Source organism: Paroedura picta, chromosome 12, assembly GCF_049243985.1.
Source record: "Paroedura picta isolate Pp20150507F chromosome 12, Ppicta_v3.0, whole genome shotgun sequence".
NCBI classification, from domain to species: Eukaryota; Metazoa; Chordata; class Lepidosauria; order Squamata; family Gekkonidae; genus Paroedura; species Paroedura picta.
The window spans coordinates 51,443,426-51,466,728 of NC_135380.1; the positions used below are offsets into that span (position 1 = coordinate 51,443,426).

The 23,303-nt window shown below is 55.0% G+C and overlaps 1 protein-coding gene across 8 annotated transcripts in view; it reads left to right on the forward strand.

Moving 5' to 3' along the window:
* The window catches only part of RALGDS (ral guanine nucleotide dissociation stimulator), a 135,081-nt gene that overhangs the window by 42,166 nt on the left and 69,612 nt on the right, over nucleotides 1–23,303 (forward strand). For 2 of the 8 annotated variants that reach the window (XM_077305879.1, XM_077305881.1), the window contains exon 1: nucleotides 16,608–17,002. The exons of 2 other annotated variants lie outside the window; for them this stretch is intronic. In XM_077305879.1, coding sequence (XP_077161994.1) covers nucleotides 16,772–17,002 — 231 coding nt within the window. In that variant the 5' untranslated portion in view covers nucleotides 16,608–16,771. Of the gene's footprint in view, nucleotides 1–1,196; nucleotides 1,340–16,603; nucleotides 17,003–20,629; nucleotides 20,652–23,303 lie in introns of those variants that run through there. 4 more of the 8 variants (XM_077305884.1, XM_077305878.1, XM_077305882.1 and 1 more) reach the window with 4 other exon arrangements.

Consider the following 23,303-nt stretch of genomic DNA (forward strand, 5'->3'; position numbering starts at 1 on the left):
AAAGCCCGAGGCAGTGTGCAGGAGGCCAGCGCCACAGCATGGAGAGGAGGGCCACGGAGCTGGCCTCTTATGCGCCGCCTCGGGCTTCGGTGATTGCCAAGGCGGCCAAGCTGAGGCATGCATCCCCACTCCTGATTCTTCATTACCTCAGGGAGCAGGAAGTGCTCCTTGGGGCAAGTTAAGAAAGGCATTTGACCTGTGGGCCAGAGCTCTCTCTGCATAGCTTCTGTTTTGAAGCTCTAGTGCGCATGAGCACACATGCATGAGTATGCAGGTGCATATGAGTGTCCTTCCTTTTCTCCTCGCCTGAAGTAGTGCTCAACCGCCAGACACCTTTGTTTGTTAGTTTATAGGCAGAGGACCAGGGGAGAAGCTTCCAGTGGTGCTGCTCTGCTTGGTCTGGTGCCCTTACTAAGCCTCTGACCAAGCCGGGGTCTGGCTTTCCACGGGCCATCTCAGAAGTGGACTTTGTTGTATGGTATTGAAAAGGAAGCAGGGCAAGTTTTGCTTTTAAAGTAAAATAACACCTGTCAGGAAAGTGGGTGACCATTTCCTGGGTGGTCCAGCCAGCCTGACCTTGTCAGATCTTGGAAGCTAATCTGGGTCACCCTGGGTGGGTCATTGGAGGGGAGACCACCCAGGAAGCCCGGGACTAGGTTTTCGGGGGGGGGGGGGTTCGTGGGTTGTAGACCCCCATGGTTTTTAAATGTTCGGAGTCTGTTTTGTAGATGGATGAATGTCCAGAATTGTTTTAATGGGTTTTTTTAACACGGACATTGTGACCCGCTGCGAGCCCGTTATGGGAGGGGCGGCCAATACGTCAAGGCACCAAATCCCCCGTGGCTGGACAGCCCAGAGCCGAGCCCGCGACTGCTGCCGTCTCGCCCGGGTTCCCCGCCCGGGGCGCCAAGGACAGGCTCGCTCGCCCCCCCCCCCCCCCAGCTCTCCCGAGAGCCCGTCGCAGGCAGGGCTGGGGCAGCCGAGCAGCAGCAAGCAGCAGGAGGCGGAGGAGGCGGCGGAGGACCTGTTGTGCCTCGGCGGGCGGGCGGGCGCGTGAAGAGCGGGGCAGCAGCTGGCGGGAGGGCTTTCCCCGCCCGCCCCCCCCCCCGCCCGCCCGCCCGAGTGCCGCGTGGGGCGCCAGGGAGAGCTGGTGCCGGGGCCGGGGCGGTGGCGCCGCTCTCTCTCTCTCTCTCTCTCTCCCCCCCCCCCCCCCCGCGCGCGTCCTCCGGGCGGCTGGAAGATGGAGGCGAAGGCTTTGTTCAACGTGCAGAAGGCGCTGGTGCAGCCCTTCCCGATGTGCATGCTGGACATCCCGCTCAGCGTGCAGGACGACGAAGAGGCGAGTAGCCGCGCGGGGGGGGGGGGAGAGGGGGGGCCTGGCCCGCCCCTCAGAAGCGCTAGGGCAAGTTTGGGCTAAGTTGCCCAGGGGTGGCCAAAGGGGAAACTTCCTTGCCGGAGCCTCGTCCCCCGGGAACTTCGCCTGGCGCCACAAGGAGACCTCCGCGGGGGAGGGTGCCGCGCACAGCGGGTGGGATCCGGGCTCTGCCTCCTTGCCTGGGGCAGGGCCGGCGTGGCCCTCGGTGCTCGCCAGGGGTGGCTCTTGACTAGGAGAGGGGTCCATCAATCCCCCCCCCCCCCCAGGCACACACACACACCTGCACCCAAAGCAGCCAGGGAGCTCTCCTCCCCTGGCGCTTGCATTTTGAGTGCCATGCGCGGTGCACATGCAAAGGGCCCTGGGGGGAGAAGTTCAAAAGCAGAATCAAGCTGCAGAACGGAATCCTCCCTCCGGGCACGGCGTGCATCCTGCCCCCCATTCTAGCATCTGACTGGGGCCACGCCTGGCTGCTCCGACGTCTGCTGCAGACCACTCTGGTGGTGCCCGGCTGCGCTGAGGCGCATAGCATGCACGGGCGGAGCGGGGTGGCTTGCTGTTAGGAGCCGGCTTCTCCTGGCTGAAAGCTCGCAGTGCCTGACAAATCATCTTCTGCCTGGGCTTAGTACACTGTCTGGGATATGGGGAGAGCAGCACGGACCTACCTTGCAGGGGCGGTGCTTAAGGATTAATGAAATAATGTATCTGAAGCTTTTAAAATCCTGCAATGCTTTATGCAAACATTGAGATGGTTGCCTTTTACTCCCTGGCCCCTTGTATGGAGAAGCAGACATGAATGTGATCAGGATGGGAGCCTAATCTCCATACACAAACACACCGCTGCTCATTCCAAGCAAGAGAGGGTGAGGGGATTCAGGCGCATAACCGTGTTGGGCTGAACTGGCAGAACAGAATTTGAGCCCAGTGGCACCTTTAAGTCTGAAATGTTTAAACAGAGGCTGGAGAGCATCTGACGGAGAGGCTGATTCTGTGAAGGGGGCTCAAGGGGGTGGCAGTTAACAGTAGATGAGCGATTGGGATGTGAGTGTCCTGCATAGTGCAGAGGGTTGGACTAGATGACCCATGAGGTCCCTTCCAATTCTAGGATTCTATGATTCAAAGTCCAGTGAAGTTTTATTCTTTCATGCGCATGCACACTTCCTCAGAGTGTGAAATAGGAATCATGAGAGTGCAGCTTTAAGGACAGCGTAAATTAGCAGTAAATTAGAATCATGAAGATATCCCACAAATATGCAGGATAATAATATCTTGCTGGAATAACAGAGGTTGAGGGGATGCTCCAGAGGGTGTCACTGAGGGTCAAGCGTCTGGACTCCTTATCAGCCTCCAAGCAAGAGTTTGTGTTAACTTTTACACAGCACTGAGTTTGAACACGCAGTAAAAATGGATTTGCACCCTCCCTTCTCTCGCACAGCCCCAGTTGCCGTTTCTTGGTTGGGCAAAACTGTGAAGGAAGCAGGGAACTGGCTTTGATGTGCAGATTCTCAAGGGAGTGCTTCTGATGTGCAAATGCCTCTGGCTTTGCAGAATGCATTCTCACAAGGGGTCGGTCTCCTTGGGGACTCGAAAATGAACCAGAGCATGTTCTGCAGAGAAAAGCAGCCGTAATCATAAGGCCCGTCATGTCCGCCCCCCCCCCCCCAGTCTTTGGCCACTTTCTGCTTTAGAGAAGTAGATGCAAAGAAATGTCGTACTATCAGACCATGCCCAGAACATGCGCAGCACATTCCTTACCTCACTGCGCAGTTGCAGTCTCCCCCCCCCCCCCCCAGTTGGAATTCATGAGCTAGACTGGCTTCCAGTGCAGGATCTAATCCCTTTTATATTATAGAAAAGCAGATACCTCCCCCCCCCCCCGCCGAGGCTTGAGAAGGATGACCCACCCGTTTCATCGAGGCTTAGTGGGATTTTATTTGCCCGGTGCCCTAAAAGGGGAATCACATCCAAAGCTCTTTGTGGGCCCAGCCCCTCTTATTTGCCGAAGGGCCTCACCCGCTCTGCTCCGCCACCACAACTCTGCTCGGGTCAGCAGGGGTTTCCTCAGGTGCCCACCTGCCCTTGGGCAAAAGCCACAAATACTTGTATGCGGTGCCTTCTCCATTTTGGCCCCTGCCTTTTGGAACAGTCTGCCTGAAGAGGGTCAAGAAAGCTCTCCCCTGGCCTTCCACAAACTGTGCAAAGCTGAACAAATCGAGGGGCATTTTCTGCACAGGCGATATGGCTGCACAGTATAAGCCAGTTTCACCAACTACTTGGGAGGGAAATGACTGGGATTCTGCTGCTGTCCGTGGCAAATTGTGAATGGTGCTGTATCATTTTGCACTGCTTAATGTGGTCGTCCTCTTCCTTGCGCAACGCTTCTGTTTCTGGCAGTTCCAGATCTGGCGGTTCCCGAATGCGTTCGTTATCAAATGCCCTGTTTTGCTGACCATCGTGAGTCCATCTGTAAGAAAGATGGACTGTGAACAATGGAGATGAGTAACATTACCACATGCCTGTCATCTATCCTGTCCAAAGCCCAGTTTTCATTAATTAATTAATTAAGAAGAAGAAGAAGAGCTGGTTCTTATATGCCTCTTTTCCCTACCCGAAGGAGGCTCAAAGTGGCTTCCAGTCGCCTTCCCTTCCCTCTCCCCACAACAGACACCCTGTGAGGGAGGGGAGGCTGAGAGCCCTGAGATTACTGAAGAAGAAGAAGAGTTGGTTCTTAGATGCTGCTTTTCTCTACCCGAAGGAGGCTCAAAGCGGCTTCCAGTCGCCTTCCCATTCCTCTCCCCACAACAGACACCCTGTGGGGTGGGTGAGGCTGAGAGAGCCCTGATATCACTGCTTGGTCAGAACAGCTTTATCAGCGCCATGGGGAGCCCAAGGTCACCCAGCTGGCTGCATGTGGGGGAGAGCAGAATCGAACCCGGCATGCCAGATTAAAAGTCCGCACTCCTAACCACTACCCCAAACTGGCTCTCCTTGGCAGTTAATTAATTAAAGCTTGGGGGTGCTCTGTGCCTCTGCTGCATCTCGTGCAGGCGTTCCATGCCTGAGTAAAGCCCCACATAGGCCCATTTTCATAACAGGGCTGAGGCCAGGACTTGGTCTAGTGCAGAGGTGGCCAGACTGTGGCTCTCCCAGGAGCCCTGGGAATTGTAGTCCATGATCATCTGGAGAGTCTCAGTCTGGCCACCCTGGTCTAGTGTTACTCAGAGTCCCCATGCGGCTCTTCGATGTGTAGGGTCCCTATCCCACCTTTCAGGAGACTAGCGAGTAAGACCAGAGGGGCTAGTGGTTGACAGGTGGTTCCCACCTTGAAGCAGCCAGGGTTGGAGGAACAGATAAGTGACCAGAGATACCCTCACCTGGGCAGCTCAGGTGAGTCCAATCTTGGAAGCTCAGCAGGATCAGCCCAGGCCAGTATTTTGTGGGGAGACCTCCAAGGGCCACTGAGGGGGGGGGCGTGATGCCGAGGCGGGCAACGGCACCACCTCTGAACATCCCTTGCCCGGCTGCCGGACAAGCCTCGGACCCCCTGGCTACACGACACACGCCAGGCAATAAATAAACAGCCTCGAGATTTGGGGTGGAGCCTGGGCAGGGCAGGGTTAGGCAGGGGAGGTGAGTTGTAATTCTAGGGGGTTGTCCAGGCCCCGCCAGGAGCTGGCTACTCTAGGCAGGCCTCATGCCAGCACTGGACGCAAAGATGGCTCTGCTGGTTGACAGCAAGGGCCCACGTGGCTTCCCCTACATGGGTCCATGGACATCTGGAGAGCCTCAGTTTGGCACCCCTGATGCAGAGCCTTGTTTTTAAGGTTCTTGCCCCCTCCCAGGAGGGGGGAATTTGCACATCTTTCTTCTCTCCCAAACACCGTGCTTGAGCAAAGACCAGATGGGCCATAACTGAACTCACTTACGTATGGCTTATCCCCAATACAGGATTAACCATCCCATAATTTTGCATTCTTAGATGGAGGGTTTGAAATCCCAAGTTGCCCAACAGGAGCCAGGAGGTCCGATGATGGATTTCAAACCATCATCCGTCCTCAAAAGCATCGCTATAAATACAAGGCGACCTCCCTGCAACCCATGATTAGTGGCACCTCTGAGGCTTTTCCCAGGTGTTCCTTGCCTGGATTGTGAGCACAACAGCCGCCCTCCTGCCCCAGCCTGCTGTCCGGGTGTCCTGGCTGCGCCCTTCTCGCTGGCCCGGCCCTTGGTCTCCCCACCAAAACCAGGACTGGAGCGTGGCCTGCTTCCCAGAGACAGGGAGGTCGCTCGGAGGCTCCATGTGGCGACCTCTAGAACAAGTGGATTTGAGTCAATGGGGGGGGGGGTGTCTGACTAGAGCCCTCGGTTCAATGCGTCCTCGGCCATAGAGCTCCTGGGCCCTTTGCACTCTCAGCCTGGCCTGCCTGAAAGGCTTGGCTGTTCCTGTGGGGTCCTTGAATCTGTTAAACATCTTTAACCAGCATGGTTGGTGCTTAAGAGCAGCAGCCTCTGATCTGGAAAAGCGAGTTTGATTCCCCACTTCCAGCTGGGTGACCTTGGGCCAGTCCCAGTTCTCTCAGAGCTCTCTCAGCCTCACCTTCCTCACAGGGTGTCTTTTGGAAGGAGAGGAAGAGTAAGGTGTTTGTAAGCAGCTTTGGGACTCTTTGGGTGGAAAAAAGTGGGATACAAAACCGCAGCTCTTTCCCTTTTTATGCAGAGTGCTTATTTATTGCTCCCCCTCCCCCTCTATGGACGGACTGGTAGCTTCCATTTCATTATATCTGAAGAAGTGAGCCTGCACATGAAAGCTTGTACTCTGCATCTTGGTCTTAAAGGTGCCCCTGGAGGCCAACTTGGTCCTTTTTGCCAGCTACTGACCTTTGAGTGCTGGCGTGACCAGAAGGACAAGGGGAAGGACCCCTGCCTTCCACTGTGTCCAGACCGAACATCCATTTCATTTTGCATTCTCCTGGCTCCTCTTTCATGTCTCCTTTCTTCCTGCTCCCCAAAGCCTCAAGCCCCAGAGCGCTCCAGGGACACCCTTTTCTGCCTGTGGGCAGGGCTCCAGCTTCCTCCCCACCCTGCTTTGTAAACATTACGCAGGCAGAGGAGAGTTGGATGGACCAACGGCAGGCGTGTCCCACATCCGACCCGGGACTGGAGGATGCGCGTCCAGCCAAAGGAGACTTCCAGCAGCTTAAGGGACTCTTCCCTTGGAGGAAGAACGTCTTGAGCTGGAGAGCGGCCTTTGCTCAGCGGTGTGGCGGGGCACGTGCCAGCCCCAGTGGAGCAACGACACTGCTTGCGTCAGGGCTGAGAGCCTGCAGATTACTGTGTGAACTGGGCCACTGTGGATTGTTCCCTTAGGCCAGGGGTGGCCAACTGTGGTTCTCCAGACATCCATGGACTACAGTTCCCACAAACCCCTGCCAGCTGGCAGGGACTCCTGGGAATGGTAGTCCATGGATGTCCGAGAGCTACAGTTTGGCCACCCCTGCTTTAGGCACACCCTCCTGCTTGCTCCTGGGTTGGGTGAGGCAGGGGGATGGCTGTGCCTGAACAAACTGGGCCTCCCAACTGTCTCGTGTTCCGGTGGAAAGTGCCGGGCACAAGGGCTGTACATCAAGAGGCCAGCATTGGGGCATGGGTTCAAGGGTCAGACTAGGACTGGGAACCTCCAGCTTTGAGTCTCCACACTGCCATGGAAGCTGCTTTGGGTCAGTCTCATGCTCTCAGCCTAACCTACCTCACAGGATTGTTGAGAACATAACATGGGGAAAAGCAGAATGATAGAAAAGGAGCTGGTTTTATACTCTGTTTTTCCTCCCCCAAGGAGTCCCAGAGTGGCTTACAAACACCTTTCCCTTCCTCTCCCCACAACAGACATGCTGAGAGGTAGGTGGGGCTGAGAGAGCTCTAACAGAACTGCTCCACAAGAACAGCCCTAAGAGAACTGTGTCTGGCCGGAGGACACCTAGCTGGCTGTAGGTGGAGGAGGAGTGGGGAATCAAACCCAGTTCTCCAGATTAGAGGCTGCCACTCTTAACCACGGCCCTGCGCTGGCTCTCTCTTTGGTGCCACCAACTGTGGCCAGGCTGCTGGGCCGCTCACAGCTGTGAAACAGGCGGAAGACTCACCGGTCCTGCTTTCTCGAGCATGGAAATGTGGCCCTGCTGAATCTTGCCACATGAATGGCATGAGAGCACTGCCCCGCTGAAGTTGGCTGCCCAGCATAGAACTAAGACTTGTGCAGTGCCAAAGCTGCTGGGAAGCCTGCATATTGGCAGGGGGCTCATGAACCATTTTGTGTGCAGACCTCTCCCTTGACTGTGCTCTCTCCAAAGATTTATTCACTTACAAGATTTTTAATCTCCCCTTTCTGTGGAGTTGGGGAGGGGCAGCGCCTCAGCAGGCTACAGTGCCACAGAGCCCCCCCCCGAAGCAGCCCCCTTCCTGCAGGGGGACAGATCTTCATTGTCTGCAGATACACTGCAACCCTGGGAGATCTCTGGGTGCCACCTGGATGCTGGCAACCCTGGTGTCCATGACAGACATTCTGCACATGCACAGGAGTGCTGTTGTCTTGGCTGGCCTTTCCTTCAGTCAGTCATAGCAAAGAAGGCAAAGCTGCCAGTCTGTGGGGGGGGGGGGAGTTGTAGCCCTGACTGCTTCTCTCCTTTCCCAGCTGCTGGCACTGCAGGCCCGGGGTGGGGGTGGGGGGAGGCCGTGTCTTTCCTCCTGGCCTCATAAGGAGAAAGGGGGTGTTGCCACCTCCAGGCAGGGAAATTTCTGGAGCTTGGAAGCAGAGGAGGGCGGAGGGTGGGGAGGGGAGGGGAGGGGAGGGGAGAGACTTCACGGGAGTGCTGTGCCACGGAGTCCACTTGGCAAAGTCTGATCCAGCTCTCCTCCTTGTGTATGGAGTGCACTTGGCAAAGACCTGCGGGGGGGGGGGCAGAGCTGACAGGAGTGCATCTTCCTCTGCAGAGCAGTCCCGCCTGAGAGCTGCCCAGCAGGGGCTCTGAGCCAGCTGCTGACTCACCCTCCAAGTCCTGCTGTTTGGGTTCCTGGAAGTGTTGGGCCACACGGTCTCCACGCTGCCTCTTGCCTGGAATGATAACTAATGCAAGCATACCCTCCAGTCTCATCTGCTGCGGCTCTTTTGGGCCATGAATGTCAACCTCGAGTCCATCTTCATGAATAACCACTCACCTGGTTGCCTGGGGTGAGGGAGAGATTTGTTTTGGGGTGAGCAGGAGGACAAATATGTATTCATCCAGAAAGAATTTGTTGGATTTTGTTTATTTTTGCGTTCCAGGCCTTCTGTGTGTCAGAAGTGACTAATGTAGCATTTCTTGGCCAGCAGACTATGAAATGTTTTCACAGGTAACTTTAGTGCAGGAATTTGCACGCCTGTATTAGTAGCTGTAGGGCTTCTGCGCCATGTTGGGGGGGGGGGGTGTTTGTCCCATTTTGCAAGCTCCAGAGTGGGGAGGGGTATGAAGCCTTCAGGAGCCCTGGCCCTTTGGCCCCTATGAGAAGAGGCAAGGATAGAGATGCATTCAGATACATGCAGTCCTAAGAAGTCTTTTTTTAATTGTCTGGATATCTTTGGGTCTCTGACTCACATCTGTGATTTTTTGGGGAACCAGGAAATGGCTCCCCCCAAATCCCAGAAATATTTGGGATTAGCCATGAATATCGAAAGTTAACATTCAGAGGCTCCTGCAGATTGTCGAAGGCTCTTGTGGCTGGAGTCACTGGGTAGTTGTGGGTTTTCTGGGCTCTGTGGCTGCAGTCTGGTTGCTTTAGCCCCCCACAGTTTGCTAGTGAACCTGCCGTTTTCGGGGCAAGGCCACAACAAGCTGAGAAGCCCTCTGTGCCAGATGAAGATGCCCGGGAATAAAACTATCCCACCGCGGGCATCCAGCCCAGAAAACCCTCAACCAGCAGCTCCTAGGACTGACTCCCCTTCTGTTTCTTCTGGCGTGCTGTGTCCTACAGGGCTTCGTATGGGCTTGCGATGTTGGCTGTCCTTTTAAATAGATTTTGTTGGTCTTGCAACATTGTATGTTTGTGTCAGGGTTGTGGTGGATTCTTGGGTTGGACATGGCTGTTGATTCTCTGATTTTACATGGGCTGGGCTCGTAGTTCTCTGGATGGACACTGGGTTGGATTCTTGGACTGTACATTTGTTGTGTTTGGCTTGACCCATTATCCCACCGTTCCACTGGGATCCCCTGGTTCTGCACGGGCCCTTTGGACTTGTAGGTCCTGCCTGCTTTGAGAGGCTTTCGGCCAGCGGTTTCTTTGCTTGCTCTGCTGTGTCTGCCCATTCTTTGCCACGGAGAAAGCCTGGCTCTCCAAGAAGCAGTGTCGGATGGCTGGGGGCATCTTGTTCGGGGGGCCCTAGAATTGTGCCTCTTGGCCCATTTGACTTCTTTTATTTATTTATTTTCAGATTTTATGCTGCTGTTCCCCAAGGGCTCAGAACAGCTTGCAGCATATAAATATAAACAAAAGTTAAAGCATTAGAACATTAAAGCCAATTTACTTGATATTTGGGGCTTATTAAAAAGACGGGCATCAGCAGCCTGCAGTGGCTTTGACACAATTCTATCAAAAACAGCCCCCCCCTCCAGAAATATCTCCCATAGGGAAGAATGGAGCTAAATAATATTTGTATTTCCAGTTTTCTAAGTTCCAAATACAATTTGGTTTTTTGGGGGGAGGGGGAATCCCAAATAATATTGGGATCCCCCCCCAAAAAAGGTCCAAATACCAAACTGTACTGAAAAACTGGAAATACGAGTACAAAACTTGAGTCGAACCAGGCACCTTTGACCCACAAAAGTTTATTGAAGGTGTGAGCTTTTGTGCACACAAGCACTTCCTCAGACAATGGACCTGTAGTCTTATGGTCCCTGTCCCATTGTCTGCGGAAGTGTGCCTGCACACGGAAGCTGGCCTTAAGGGTGCCTTTGGACAAACACAGCTACCCACCTGAATCTATCCTTATGGAAATAGGGTGTTTTTCAGCTCCCTGAAAACTAGATCTAAAAAATACCCTTGAAAAAATACTGGGAAAATGGATCCCAAAATACTCATAGGTAGGAACAGCCTTGCTGGGCGGGATCCAGTGACTGGGCTGCCCCAGGCATCCTTTGTTTGAGCAGCCCTTCTTTCCCCTGTCCTGCTCCCTTCTCACTCTGTAGCTGGCTGACCTTTTGTGAACCTTTTGCACATTAACTCCCCCCCCCCCCAAAAAAAAACAACAACTCCCAGTGAAGCATCCCAGACAGAAGGGGCTAAGCCCCAGCATGTTTGCTCAGGATCCAGACAAGCATGTGTGTCCCAAAGAGAGAGCCCCAGCAGGAGACGGCTTCTGCTCCTCCTGCCCCTGAGATGACCTCCAGGCGGCTCTGCCAGCTCCTCTGTGGGCACAGGGCTTTTGGGAAATGTTGCCTCAGTGCTGGAGTCAGCACCCAGCGGGAAAAGCGTAAGACGTCCAGGTGATAAGAGCGGTTGTGCTGATCAGTGTGGCAACTACAAAAAGGCATTTGTGGACAGCTTCATCAAACGGGTCCCTGGCAGTGGCCTTCCGGATGGTGCTTGTGTAGCCTCGGTAACGCCATCTTCACTACAAGCTGGGTCCAATGACCTTTTCGTTTCCCTGAGCCTTGGATGGAGGCCGCCCCGAGAGAACAGTTCCCGCTCTCCTGCTTTTTAGCAGCTCTTATCTAGGAAGCCCGGTCGGTTTCTTTCCTCTCAGCCCTGGATTCCAGTTTGAGGATAGCCTGATCAACAATTTCTTGATTGGTAGTCAGCACTTAGGAGAGAAAATGCTTCATTTCAGCTGTGCATTGTGCCTTGAGGCCTGGCTACATTTCTCTCTATCTCTGTGTGTGTGCATTCGAGACCGCATGAATGGGAGCTTAGCCCTAGCTCCTTCTGTAAGCATGGCCATTACTTATTAAAATCTCCTGGGAAGCAAACCTGGATGTCGTATATCTTTTCCTTGGGATTTCTGCAAACCTGAAGCTCCTGGCCAGAGCCTCAAACGGTCTGGGGGTTACTTGAAGCCTTGTGGGGTCAGGAATGGAGTGGCCACTGCTCCTGCACTTCCTCCTAGAGGGGAGCATGGGGTGCCCCATGGAGCACTGGTGCTGCCTGTTGGCCGTGGCCAGTGTCCTGAGTGAGCCCAAGAAGCCTTCCAGAAGGTGTTTGGTGGGGTGATCTGGCTTGTTTGCCAACAAGTTGCAGCCAACGTATGCCGACCCCATGGGGGGGGGGTTTCCACAGCCAGAGACCAAGAGGCTTGCCTTTGCCTGCCTCTGCGCAGCAACCCATCCAAGGACTAAGCAGGGCTGACTCTGCTTGGCTTCCGAGCGCTGATGGGAGTGGGTGAGCTGGGCCATCCATCTCAGGCATGTCGGTCTGTGTCTGGTAAACATCTAATAGCAACCTTTTTGCTCAGATTCTGCACACGTTGGATAGTGCACATCCAATGCACCGTAGAAGGAGGTTTCCCTGTTTCGCACAGGAGAATCCAGCTACAAAAGCACGTTGAAAGTGCAGTACCCAACGTGTGTGACATTTCATCCCATTGGTTCTGGAGGGACGGACCAGAATGAATGGGATGAAATTAATTCAAAAGAAATTCCGTCTCAACTACGGGAAGTAGTTCCTGACAGTCAGAGCGGTTCCTCAGTGGAACAGGCTTCCTCGGGAGGTGGTGGGTTCTCCATCTTTGGAAATGTTTAAGCAGAGGCTGGAGAGCCATCTGACGGAGAGGCTGATTCTGTGAAGGCTCAAGGGGGTGACAGTGGAGGAGCGAGAGGCCGTGAGTGTCCTGCATAGATGACCCAGGAGGCTCCTTCCATGTTTCTATGATTCTATGAGATGAAGGGAGCGCTCTCTAGAAAGTGGGCACCCCAGGAGCTTTGTGTGGGTGCAGAAGTTGGCTTCTCTGTGCAAATCCTTTGCTGAATCCTGCAAACTCAAGTTGGTTGCGGGTGTAACAAAGTTTGTGTTCTGTGGCTCCCACGAAGTTCTATTCCAAACATAAGCATTGCTTTGTCCTTCCTGGCAGTTAACCCCTTCACTCTCTCTCTGCAACAACCGAGGAAATTTTGTGTCGTTGTATCTGAGGGAGTGTTCCTGCACACAAAAGCTTGTGCCTTGGATAGAACGGGGTTGGTCTTAAAGGTGCCCCTGCTGGACTCGGATTTCGCTTTGCTGCTTGAGATCAACACGGCCACCCCCCAGAATCGATCTCCACGGCTGCCTGTGGGGCTTTGTGGTTGCCTAGTCTGGGAAGCGTAGGCCTTGTCCATCAGTTCTGTAAATTCTGGCAAAAAAGCACCCAAACTCTTTCAAGTTTTCTGGGTTTCTGCCACTTCAGATTTAAGATGAAGAACCAAATATCTGAAAAACAGGTTGAGAAAGAAAAATCCCCGCAAGGAGTGTGTTGGGGAGAAACATCAATGAAGCCGCACTCCCTTGCATGCTAGTTTTCTAAGCACCGGGGTTAGGGGAGCGTTACAATTTCCAGTCTCTTACCAACCACCTGAAAGGGATACTTTGAGAACAGTCTTTATGGGTGGATGGTGCTAAAATCAACTCCTTGTGGCGGCTCATCCACGAATGAAGCAGCTGCTGGCGCAGAAAATAACTTTGCAGACGGCCACTGGGCAGCCGGCAGACAGAACTGGCCCCAGGGCTACCCCCTACCAGCCGTCTCTGCCAGCTCCACGTTGTGCTCCACGTTGTGAAAGGAGGGGCATGTTGAGAATCGCTCGGTGGCCTTTAATCTGGTGAGCTGGGTTTGATTCCCCACTCCTCCTCCACATGCAGCCAGCTGGGGGGCCTTGGGCCAATCACAGTTCCCTCAGAGCTCTCTCAGCCTCACCTCCCTCACAGGGTGTCTGTTGTGGGGAGAGGAAGGGAAGGCGATTGGAAGCTGCTTTAAATGCCTTTGGGTAGTGAAAAAGCAGGATATAAAAACTCACTCTTCTTCAGTGTGGTGTGGACTGGGGCCTTGTGCAGTCTTGGTTTGAATTCTAGAATGGAAGCTCACTGGACTTGTTATGAACTCTCATCCTGGCCTGCCTTGCAGGGTTATTGTTGTGAGAAAATGGGGGGAGGGGAGAACAAAGTTCTAAAGCTGCCTTGAGCCCCAGCTGTGTGGTGAAAAATGGGATATAAGTAAATACATGCATATTAGTGGCCAGGATGCGCTCCTGACCCTTCCTGCCCCAAAGCCCACCTGTCCACTTTGACAGAATCGGATTGAACACAAACAGAAACCAGCCACACGCTCCATGAAGGAGGCGGTGCAGAGGCAGATTCCTAAAATTATGCCTCGTGTTAATCAAGGTTTTTGCATGGCGCTTCACATGCAACTAAGCGGACGGCCAAAAAGAATTTGTTGACTTGGGATTCTGGCGCTTGCCTCCTCTGGGTACTCGTCAGGGTAATTTTTTACCCAACCTCCTTGAGGTTGGCAATTTTGGGGCCTGCCTCTGTTTGCCAACTTTAAACGGCACCGGAACAGGATGCGGGAGGAGCAAGCCTGCGAAGACAAAGGATTGGGGACTTAAAGCAGATCAATCTTGGTGAAGAGAGGGCAGCCGGGCGAGTTTGCATTGTCAACCCCGGGGGGGGGGGGGCTGAGCAAATTGTGGGGTTGTTTCCAGTGCAGAGGAAACAGAGTGACGTTGGTGAGAACTGACACCCAGGCACCGATTGACTCTTCCCTGCAAGTAATTTAATTGGGGAGCTTGATTAAGACTGAACTAGAATACATCAAAAGTTTGATGCCGTCTCTCGTAGGCTTCATAAGGCTTTATGAGTCTTAACCCACGTCGCAAAACTGGCAAAATGGTGCTATTATGGGTGCTTTCGGTACTATGTAACCTTTGTATTTTACACAATTATGTCTCACCCTGTACTTCCTGCATGTCAAACCCTTCATGAATGGTCACTCAGCAGGGCTCACGCGGAGGAGGAGTGGGGAATCAAACCAGTTCTCCAGATTACAGGGTGCTGCTCTTCAGCACACCAGGCTGGCTCTCCAGTGTGTGTGTGTATCGTTAAGTCCGTGGGTCCAGTGGTGGACACAGACTCAGGTAGTGATCGGAGGAATTTATTAAGACCCCAGCATGGTACAAGTCGAACTCAGAACTTAACAACCCCCCCCCCAAACCCCAGTTTGTAGGGAATTGTAGTCCACGGACATCTGGAGGGCCGCAGTTTGACTGCCCCTGGCTGTGGATCTCCCCACTGGTGCCTGCTATTGGTCAGTTTCAGTTTAAACTGACTGGATCCAGCAAAGAGGATCTAGCCCCACATTGGTCCGTTTTGCTGCCCGCCCTGATCCTGCACACTTGTATACATACACGGGCCTCCTCCTTTTGCACTTTCTCTCTTTCCCGCCACCCCCCCAATGCTCAGCACATATCAAGCAGATAATAGTTTTTTGCTCAATGCCTCTGAAATTTTTAAAAATTGCCAGATTAAAAAGCAGACCTAAAATAGATGATCTTTCTGTCTCCCTGCAGCCGGCAGGTTTATTCACAACGAAATGAAAAGCAGGCCCTGAAATTCCTTTTCAAACAAAGGCATTTTAACGTCATCTTAAGAAAGGGAGCAGAGAGGTTTGGGCTGGGTGGGCGCGGTCTGGTCGCTCGGAAAATCCACGACCACCAAAGGGGGAGCCTATTTTGGAAGAGCAAGAAGGTCCTTTTCACCAGTCCAGGGAACGGGATTTAAATCTGTAGTGATGTGGGGAGGGCCCCTAAACTCCCCTGACAAGCTTCCTCCCAGGACATTTCCCCCTTTTATTACAGAATAAAAATTAAGAAAGGGGGGGGGCGTGTCCCTAGTCTTCCTGTCCCTGAGCAGATCAGCAGCCCAGAGTGCTTTGACTAACCCCCCCCCCCTTCCTAATCTCCGCTGTAAACAAAGGGAACAATAAACTGGATTTCCCACATTCATCTCAGGAGGCTGTGAAGTTTCAAGATCAACCATTGTGGCTTCCGTGACAGCTGGGTTAACCCTCTGCCTCCCGTTTACCCTCTGCAGTGGATCCACCCTGGATCTGCTGTGTTGTGGGGCACACTCCTGAGATGGACACACAGCAAACATTCCCCCAGGGTGTGCAACTGCATAACCCACTGGCCACCAGTGGAGCCCACCCCACTATGCACTGGCTGGAACCATTGTTTGGAAAGGATACATTCAAGTGGTCTGAAGCAGCACAACAAAACAAAATCAGAGCCCCGTGGCACCTTTAAGACCAACCACGCACGCCGTACAATAAGTGGCAGAATCCAGTCTGAGTCCAGTGAAGTTTTATTCCAGGGAGAAGCCTTCATGTGCAGGCACCCTTCTTCAGAGAGCTAGAAAGGGACGTTGCCAGCCTAGGCATGCAGCTAGGAAGGAGAGATGAAGGTGGACGGCTGCTGCTTAGTCCGTCCGTAGCAGTAGAAAAGAACAAGTCCAGGAGAACCCGAAAGACTGAAGCAATGTGGGGCAGGGGAGGGGCCTTGGTGAGTCGGGTAGCTGCCGCATGGGGAGGAACTAGGGGGGCTGTAGCTCATGAAAGCTCCTCCCCCGCCCCAAAATTTGTTGGCCTTCAAATTTGTTGGCCTACTTCTCAGGGATGCTTGAGGATGATCCTGCAATGAGGTGGGGTTGGACTAGATGGCCTCTATGGCCCCTGCCAACGCAAGGCTTCTGTGATTCTCTTTTCTAGCCCAGCGCGTGAAGAAGAGAGCTGCGACTCCCGAAAGCCCCTCGCCAGCCACAAGGCTTGCCCCTTGGGTTGGGCCTAATCAGGTGGTTTGAGAGAGAGATGCCAGGCCCAAACTGGAAGCACAAGCTTCGCTTGTAGAGTTGCCAGTTGTTTGGGTTTAATTCGGGGAGGGGGGAGACTGCCGGCAGGGGGGTGGGCGGCCCTGTGGGTCTGGAGCAGGAGAGCAGAGTTCGAGGCCGCCGGTTCCCTTTAAGGCCCACGGAATCTGATCCAAGGCCTAAGCTAGGCGCGGCCGGACTCGACCTGGGCTCTTCTCCGCGGCGGGCGGCTGGGAGAAAACCCGCGCCCTGGCTTGCGAGGCGCCGCGGGTCCGCCAGAGGGCGCGCGGCGGCTTCGTTTGCCGCCTCCGGGTCCGGTTTCGCTTTCGCCGATGACATCAGGCGCGGGGCGGCGAGCAGGGGCGGAGCGGCTGGCCCGCTGGGCGGCGCGAGCGCCGGAGCCCTCCCGAGGCGGCCAGGCGGGCAGAGGCAGCGGCAGGGGCGCCAGGCGCGGAGGCTCCGCGGGGCAGGCAGCGAGGAGTGCCCCGGCGCCCCCCGGCATGAGTCCCCGCTAGCCCGCCCGCCCGCCCGCCCGCCCGCCCGATGGTGAACCTCATGTGGTCGGAGCTGCTGCAGGAGGAGCGCCCCAGAGCCGCCGCCGCCGCCGCCGCCGCGGGAGGAGCGGGGGTCGGCAGCCCGGAGAGGCTGTTCGAGGGCTGCCGGCGGCTGCGGAGCCTGTGGGACGGGGTGCGGCTGGAGGTGGCGGCCGAGAGCGCCGGGCCCGTCGTCCTGCACAGCTTCACGCAGCTCGACCCGGACCTGCCCCCGCTCGAGGTGAGCAGCGCGGCGGGGGACGGATGCGCGCCATGGGGGAGGGCTCCTCGGGAGTAAGCGGCCCCGCTGCCTCACTTGTGCCGCTACATTCTGGGCCTGGCCAAGTGCCTAGTCCTCTGGAGGAGCCTTGCAGCGGGCAGAGGGGAACCTCGCCTAGCTACTGCCGGGCCGGGCCGGGCCGTGGAAGCGGAGCGGAGTCCGGATGGGATTCTGATAGCCCCAGAGAGGCTGTGTGGGTCTCCTTGGGGACCCCCTTCAAGGAGCTGGCAGTGTGTGTTTCCTGCCCCCCTTTTTATCCCCATGGCGACAACCCCTGTGGGGTAGGACAGTCCAAAAGGGCGGCACTTCTTGGTTTACAGAATTCACAGGGCTGGACAGTTAGCTTGAAAAGCCTCCGCTGATTTCCCAGAGACCAAATCAGTTGTTGTCTTTTAGCTGTAATAATTCACCAGAGCCTCCACATTCTGGAGCAGTATACCATTAAATATCAGAGGTCCAGGGGCAAGGCAAGGCAAGGCAAGGCAGCCAGGTAGAAGCTGTTGCCTGCCGGATCCCCAGGATCTCCTGGCTGGTTGCTGGCAGGAAATGGAAGATGAACTTTGGTCTTGTGGTGGTCTCACCCCTCCCAGCCTAGCCCTGCATTTGGGGTCTCCTCCATTTCTAGTCCTCCTGGTGTGCTTGGCTGGATCCTGCATCCCTCCCTCCTTCGGTTGTGGCTGATCTCTGGGTCGAAGGCTGGGCTAGTTGGGTCTGTCCCTCCAAACAAGAGTTGGGCTGGTGTTGAAACCCACAACCAGCTGTCAGGCGTTGGGAGGAAGGAGTTCTCCCCTGCTCGGATTTAAAGGGGGTGGGGGTGGGGCCAGTTCAAGGGGCCCTGCCCTTGCTCTCCCCTGCTGTGAGCAGCCCTTGGAGTTAGTCGATGGGTTGGGGTTGTGTTGATGCTCAGCCGGGGTGATCTGTGGGGGCTGCAGACATCCGCTCTTGCAGGGACAGGGGAGCAAAGGGGTCTGGGCATGCCCGCAACGAGGTATCTTGGTGGGGAATCTTTGAGGAGATGCCACAGGCTTCTGGCTAGTGCTAGTTCCGGCTCACGGATCTTCTCTGCGAGTGTCTGATTCTAATGAGCTGTGGGGCAGTGTTTGGCTGATGGCAGCAAATTCATGGTTCTTTGGGGGGGGGGAGTAGTCGTTCTGCTAGATGGGGGGGGGAAAGGTCCAGGCTCAGAGAGGGGTGGGTCGAGGAGTGGCCATGCTGGATCTCTCTCTGATTAAAGAGCCGTAGGGAGGGAGATCTGTCTCCCTGTCTCCTGCAGCTAGAGCTTGGTTCAGGAGATTGGCAGGAGATCTTCCCCGCCGCCTCCCCCACCGGGCCCACAATCCACTGGAGGAAGACGTTACCCTGGGAAGAGGGAGGACTCCGGACGGGGTGGCTGTGGGGATGTGTGGGCAGGGCAGGGCGTGGTCCAGACGGGTCATGGGGTGGAAGGGCGAAGGCCATCAGCTGTGCAGAAGAGCATTGGCATGCCCTTCCTTTCTGCCAGGGCCAGAAGCATCCTTTGGCGCATGCACACTCACTCGCAGTGACCACCCCAGGGGGTGAGCAGCCAAGCCTGAAGATCCATTAAGGGAGAGATCCTGTGGCGTGAGCCCAGGTCTGGCGCCTCTTGCGCGGCCGATGGAAGACGCCGCCTTCCTACTCTGGGCCTGATGGGACCTTCTGTTCTCATCCGAGCTGGCCGCCAGACCGTCCTTTGCCCAGCCGGGAATCTGGAGGAGACTCTGACCTTCCGCTGGGGAAAAGTCCTCAGGGCCGAATCTGGCTCTGGAGCAGGGGTAGTCAAACTGCGGCCCTCCAGATGTCCATGGACTACAGCATTCGCTGGCAGGGGCTCCTGGGAAATGTAGTCCATGGACATCTGGAGGGCCGCAGTTTGACTACCCCTGCTCTGGAGGGTGAGTTGCGCCAGAGGTCCCATGGCGGGCCCAGCATCTGCCCTCTGCCCCCTGCTGCCTGGGTCCGCTGCTGTGGTCGGCTTCCTGCAGGATTTGACCTCGCCCAAGGAGTCGCATTCTGTCAGGAGGCTGCTTCCTGGCAGCAGAGCATCTGCTGGGCATCTTCCAGGTTCAAGAAGAAGAGTTGGCTCTTATACCCCGCTTTCCTCTCCCAGAAAGAGCAGCTTACGTTCACCTTCCCTTCCTCTGCCCAGCGCAGACCCCCGTGAGGGAGGTGGGGCTGAGAAAGCCCTGAGGTTGCTGCAGCACTGTTAGGACTGTGACGAGCCCAGGGTCACCCAGCTGGCTCCATGTGGAGGAGCAGGGAATCAACCTTGGCGCACCAGATTAGAAGCCAGCGCTCTTAACCACTGCGCCAGCCTGGCTCTCCTCGATATCTACAGTTCAGTGAGTCAGGTAGGAGGCGATGGTGCCTCTGCTTGAGACCCTGGAGAGCCGCTGCCAGCCTGGGCCTGACTTTGATGGGCCGCGGGTCTGGCTCCATAGAAGGCAGCTTCATGCGTTCAAATCCAGGCCTTGTCTGCCACTTCAGGCTGTTGATCATCAAGGAAAACTGCCCTGCTGATCATTTGTGCTGCTGTTAAGCTGGGCTTGTGAACGCCAGTCCCTTGGTTACCTGTGGCGCGTTAAGAATGTCCTCTAGGAGACCACGCAAATATTTTGCTTAGTTTGAACAGAGGAGGAGGAGTGGCTTTTTGGTGCCCCACGTTTTGCTACCCGAAAGAGTCTCAAAGTGGCTTGCATTCGCCTTCCCTTCCTCTCCCCACAGTGGACACCTGGTGAGGGAGGTGGGGCTGAGAGAGCTCTGAGAGAACTGTGACTAGCCCAAAATCACCCAGCTGGCTGTGTGTGGAAGAGTGAGGAAGCAAACCAAGAACTCCAGATTAGAAGCTGCCGCTCTTAACCGCAACTCTGAACTGGTTCTGGAGAGACCTGAGTCTAGCCGTTCTTTTTTTCAGAGTAGCTTAGCTTACATGCTGATGGGCTGGGGACTAGTAACTTTTCAGGATGCAATTGCAAGCTTGGGTTAGATTGAGTGATGTGGAAGAGTTTCGGGCACCAATGTACAGCAGCGCATTGCTGGCGATTTAGATTTTGTATGGGTTCCGTAGCAGCCTCTGGATTTGCCTTCCTCGGGCATCAAAATGCTTGGGGCGTTTCCTGATCCTTCCGAATAGCTAATAGGAAGCTTTCCTGCCCCTCCCTTCCCCAACCCTGGACCCTCCGGCTGACAACTGAGCCGAATGCTGCGTTTGCAAGACACAGAGCTTCATTCCGGGCCGGGGGAGTAGGAGAGGGATATTGTGGAACATGCCTCATCTGTTTCCCATTATGTCTGGCAAGATGTCATTTCACTTCCCAGAGTTCCTCTCCCTTTCTCTCTCCCCTCCCTGCAGGAGAAGGAGCTGCCCGCTTAGGTGCGGCTTTAACTGGGGGGGGGAGTTGGGGTTGGGGTTACTATAATCCTTCAGGCACCTCCTCTGCAGTGCAACTGTTTCTGGGGCAGCCCATGAGGACTTTCTTGCCCACTTCTTTGCAGGAAGAAGTAGAGCTTGGAGAGGCCAAGTCATTCCGAGGAGACCTAGAAGGCAGCCTTTGCCGTGGCTGCAAGAGAGGTCTGCTTCCAGTCTTCCATGGTGAATCTTTGTCATGTTTTATCCTGGGCTTTTGTGCTTGAAAGGGAATTTCTCCACGCTGGATCGAGCAGAATCCCTATTGGCTAGCAGCAGCTGATGGGGCCAGCCCCCCCCCCCCCCCCGGAGGAGATAAGACCTCCCTTCTCTTGTTTGATCCCAGGCTTTGAACCTCCCTGAGTGCTACACTCATCCTTGGGTGCTGTGCTTTGGGCACTCCTGTCACTTGAGGCTAGATGCATAGTCACTGGAGACAGGGCCTTCTCAGTCTTGGCACCAGAATGACAGAATGGCCTCCTCAGAAAGATTTGTTTCACTGTCTTGGTGTAGTGAGTGCTAGCTTGGTGTTGTGATTAAGAGCAGCAACTTCTAATCTGGCAAGCCAGGTTTAATTCCCCACTCCTCCTCCACATGCAGCCTGTTGGGTGACTTTGGCCTAGTCACAGCATGGATAGAGCTGTTCTCACAGAGCAGTAAAATAAGGGCTCTAACAGCCCCACCTACCTCCCAGGGCGTCTGTTGTGGGGAGCGGAAAGGGAAGGGGATTGGAAGTCACTTTGAGCCTCCTTCGGGTAGAGAAAAGCGGCATCTAAGAACCAACTCTTCTTCTTCTTCAGTAATCTCAGGGCTCTAACAGCCCCACCTACCTCCCAGGGTGTCTGTTGTGGGGAGCGGAAAGGGAAGGGGATTGGAAGCCACTTTGAGCCTCCTTTGGGTAGAGGAAAAAGGCATATAAGAACCAACTCTTCTTCTTCTTCAGTAACATCAGGGCTCTCTCAGCCTCCCCTCCCTCACAGGGTGTCTGTTGTGGGGAGAGGAAAGGGAAGGCGAATGCAAGCCGCTTTGAGCCTCCTTCGGGTAGAGAAAAGCAGCATATAAACCAACACTGCTTCTTCCACCACCAGCGGGTGAAGACGGTCCTGTTTCAACCCTCACTAGCTGTCACTCACCTCCTGTTTATGTCTGTTTTTTAATGTTTTTACATATATTTATATTTGTAAACAGTAATGACTGGGGAAGGCACTGGCAAACCACCCCCTATTGAGTCTGCCATGAACACGCTAGAGCAGTGGTCCCCAACCCCTGGTCCGGGGACCGGGACCGGTCCGTGGATCAGTCGGTACCGGGCTGTGGCTCCTCCTCGTCATCCTCCCCAGCTGCTGCCTCGGGGGCTGCCCTGCCACTTTGGCGCTCTCCAGCGGCCGCCATGGCTGGGGCTCCATCTCGGAGTGCCGCTGCCCAGCTGCTGCTGGCAGCACCTCCCAGTGGGCGGCGGGAAGTCAGGGGCGCCGGCGGGAAAGCAAGTGGAGCAGGGGCTCAGGCGGCGGTGGTGACATCCCTTGGCAAAAGTCTACCCCCCCCCCCCGGGCCTCAGTAAAATTGTCAAACGTTGGCCGGTCCCCGGTGAGAAAAAGGTTGGGGACCACTGCGCTAGAGGACGTCACCCCAACGGTCAGACATGACCCGGTGCTTGCACAGGGGATACCTTTACCTTTAATGTTTGCCTTGATTTCTGCTGTGAAGACCCTGAGCTGGGTGGAAAGGCAGCTGAGAATGTTTTAAAGAAATCAATCAACAGGTTGTGTGGGGGTGTCTGATTGGGCCTGTCCCAGTAGAGATTCACATCTGGGTCACTTAGATTCTTGTCTGACCCTTGCACTGTTTTTTATGACCACACTTTTGGGTGAGCTTTTTCTGTTTTTAGAACAAGGATGGGTTTTGCTTTGTTGTAGCTTTTCTGGAATCCTTCATGGGTTAGAGCTCAGAGGTAGAGCTTCCGGACTGAGCGTGGAATAGTGTTTAAAGAGCAGCAAGCTCTAATCGGGAAAACCGAGCTTCCCCCCACTTTTCCTCCACATGCAGCCAGCTGGATGACCTTGGGCCAGTTCAAGGAAGCCGCTTCGAAACGCCTTCGGGTAGTGAAAAAACGGGGTATAAAAAACAGCTCTTCTTCAGTGTGGTGTAGTGGGTAGAGCAGAGGACTGGGGCCTTGTGCAGTCTTGGTTTGAATTCTACCATGGAAGCTCACTGGGCTTGTTATGAACTCTCCTTCTGGCCTCCCCTATTGTGAGAAAATGAGGGAGGGGAGAACAAATCACCCCCCCCCATGAGTGGGTTCTCCTGGCACGATTTTTCATTAATTTATTTGGTTGTCAAGCAGCATCTAACCCTCTGCAGCAAGGCTGTCATACAGAAGGCCCTGGGTAGGGGTGGCAGAACCAGCCTGTCCAGGAAGGCGTGTGAGGTCCAAGTGGTCAGGAAACAGAAAGGAAATAGCCAAAGGGCTGGACTATTAGGTGAAATGGTGGTGCTGGGGGGGGGGGCAGCAGCTTCCCTTGCTCCCCCCCCCCACTTGTTCTCAGCCCATGCAGGAAAAGGGGTCACGGGAGGAGAAAAAGCAGGCCTTGCAAATTGCAGAAACAGCCTCATTGTCAGGCCTTCCCCTTCTTTGGGAAATGCAAGAGGGGATCTCGGAAAGAGCCAGGTTCAGACCCCTCTCCTCCTCCTCCTCCTGAGCTGGGACTCTTTTACCTGGGGCTAATCACTCAGCCTGGACCACCTCACAGGGTTGGTGGTGGTGGGGATGGAGCATCGGAGGGGGAAGTCTGGCTCCCCTCCTTGGGAAGTAGGGTGGGGGGAAGAAAAAAAGCAAAG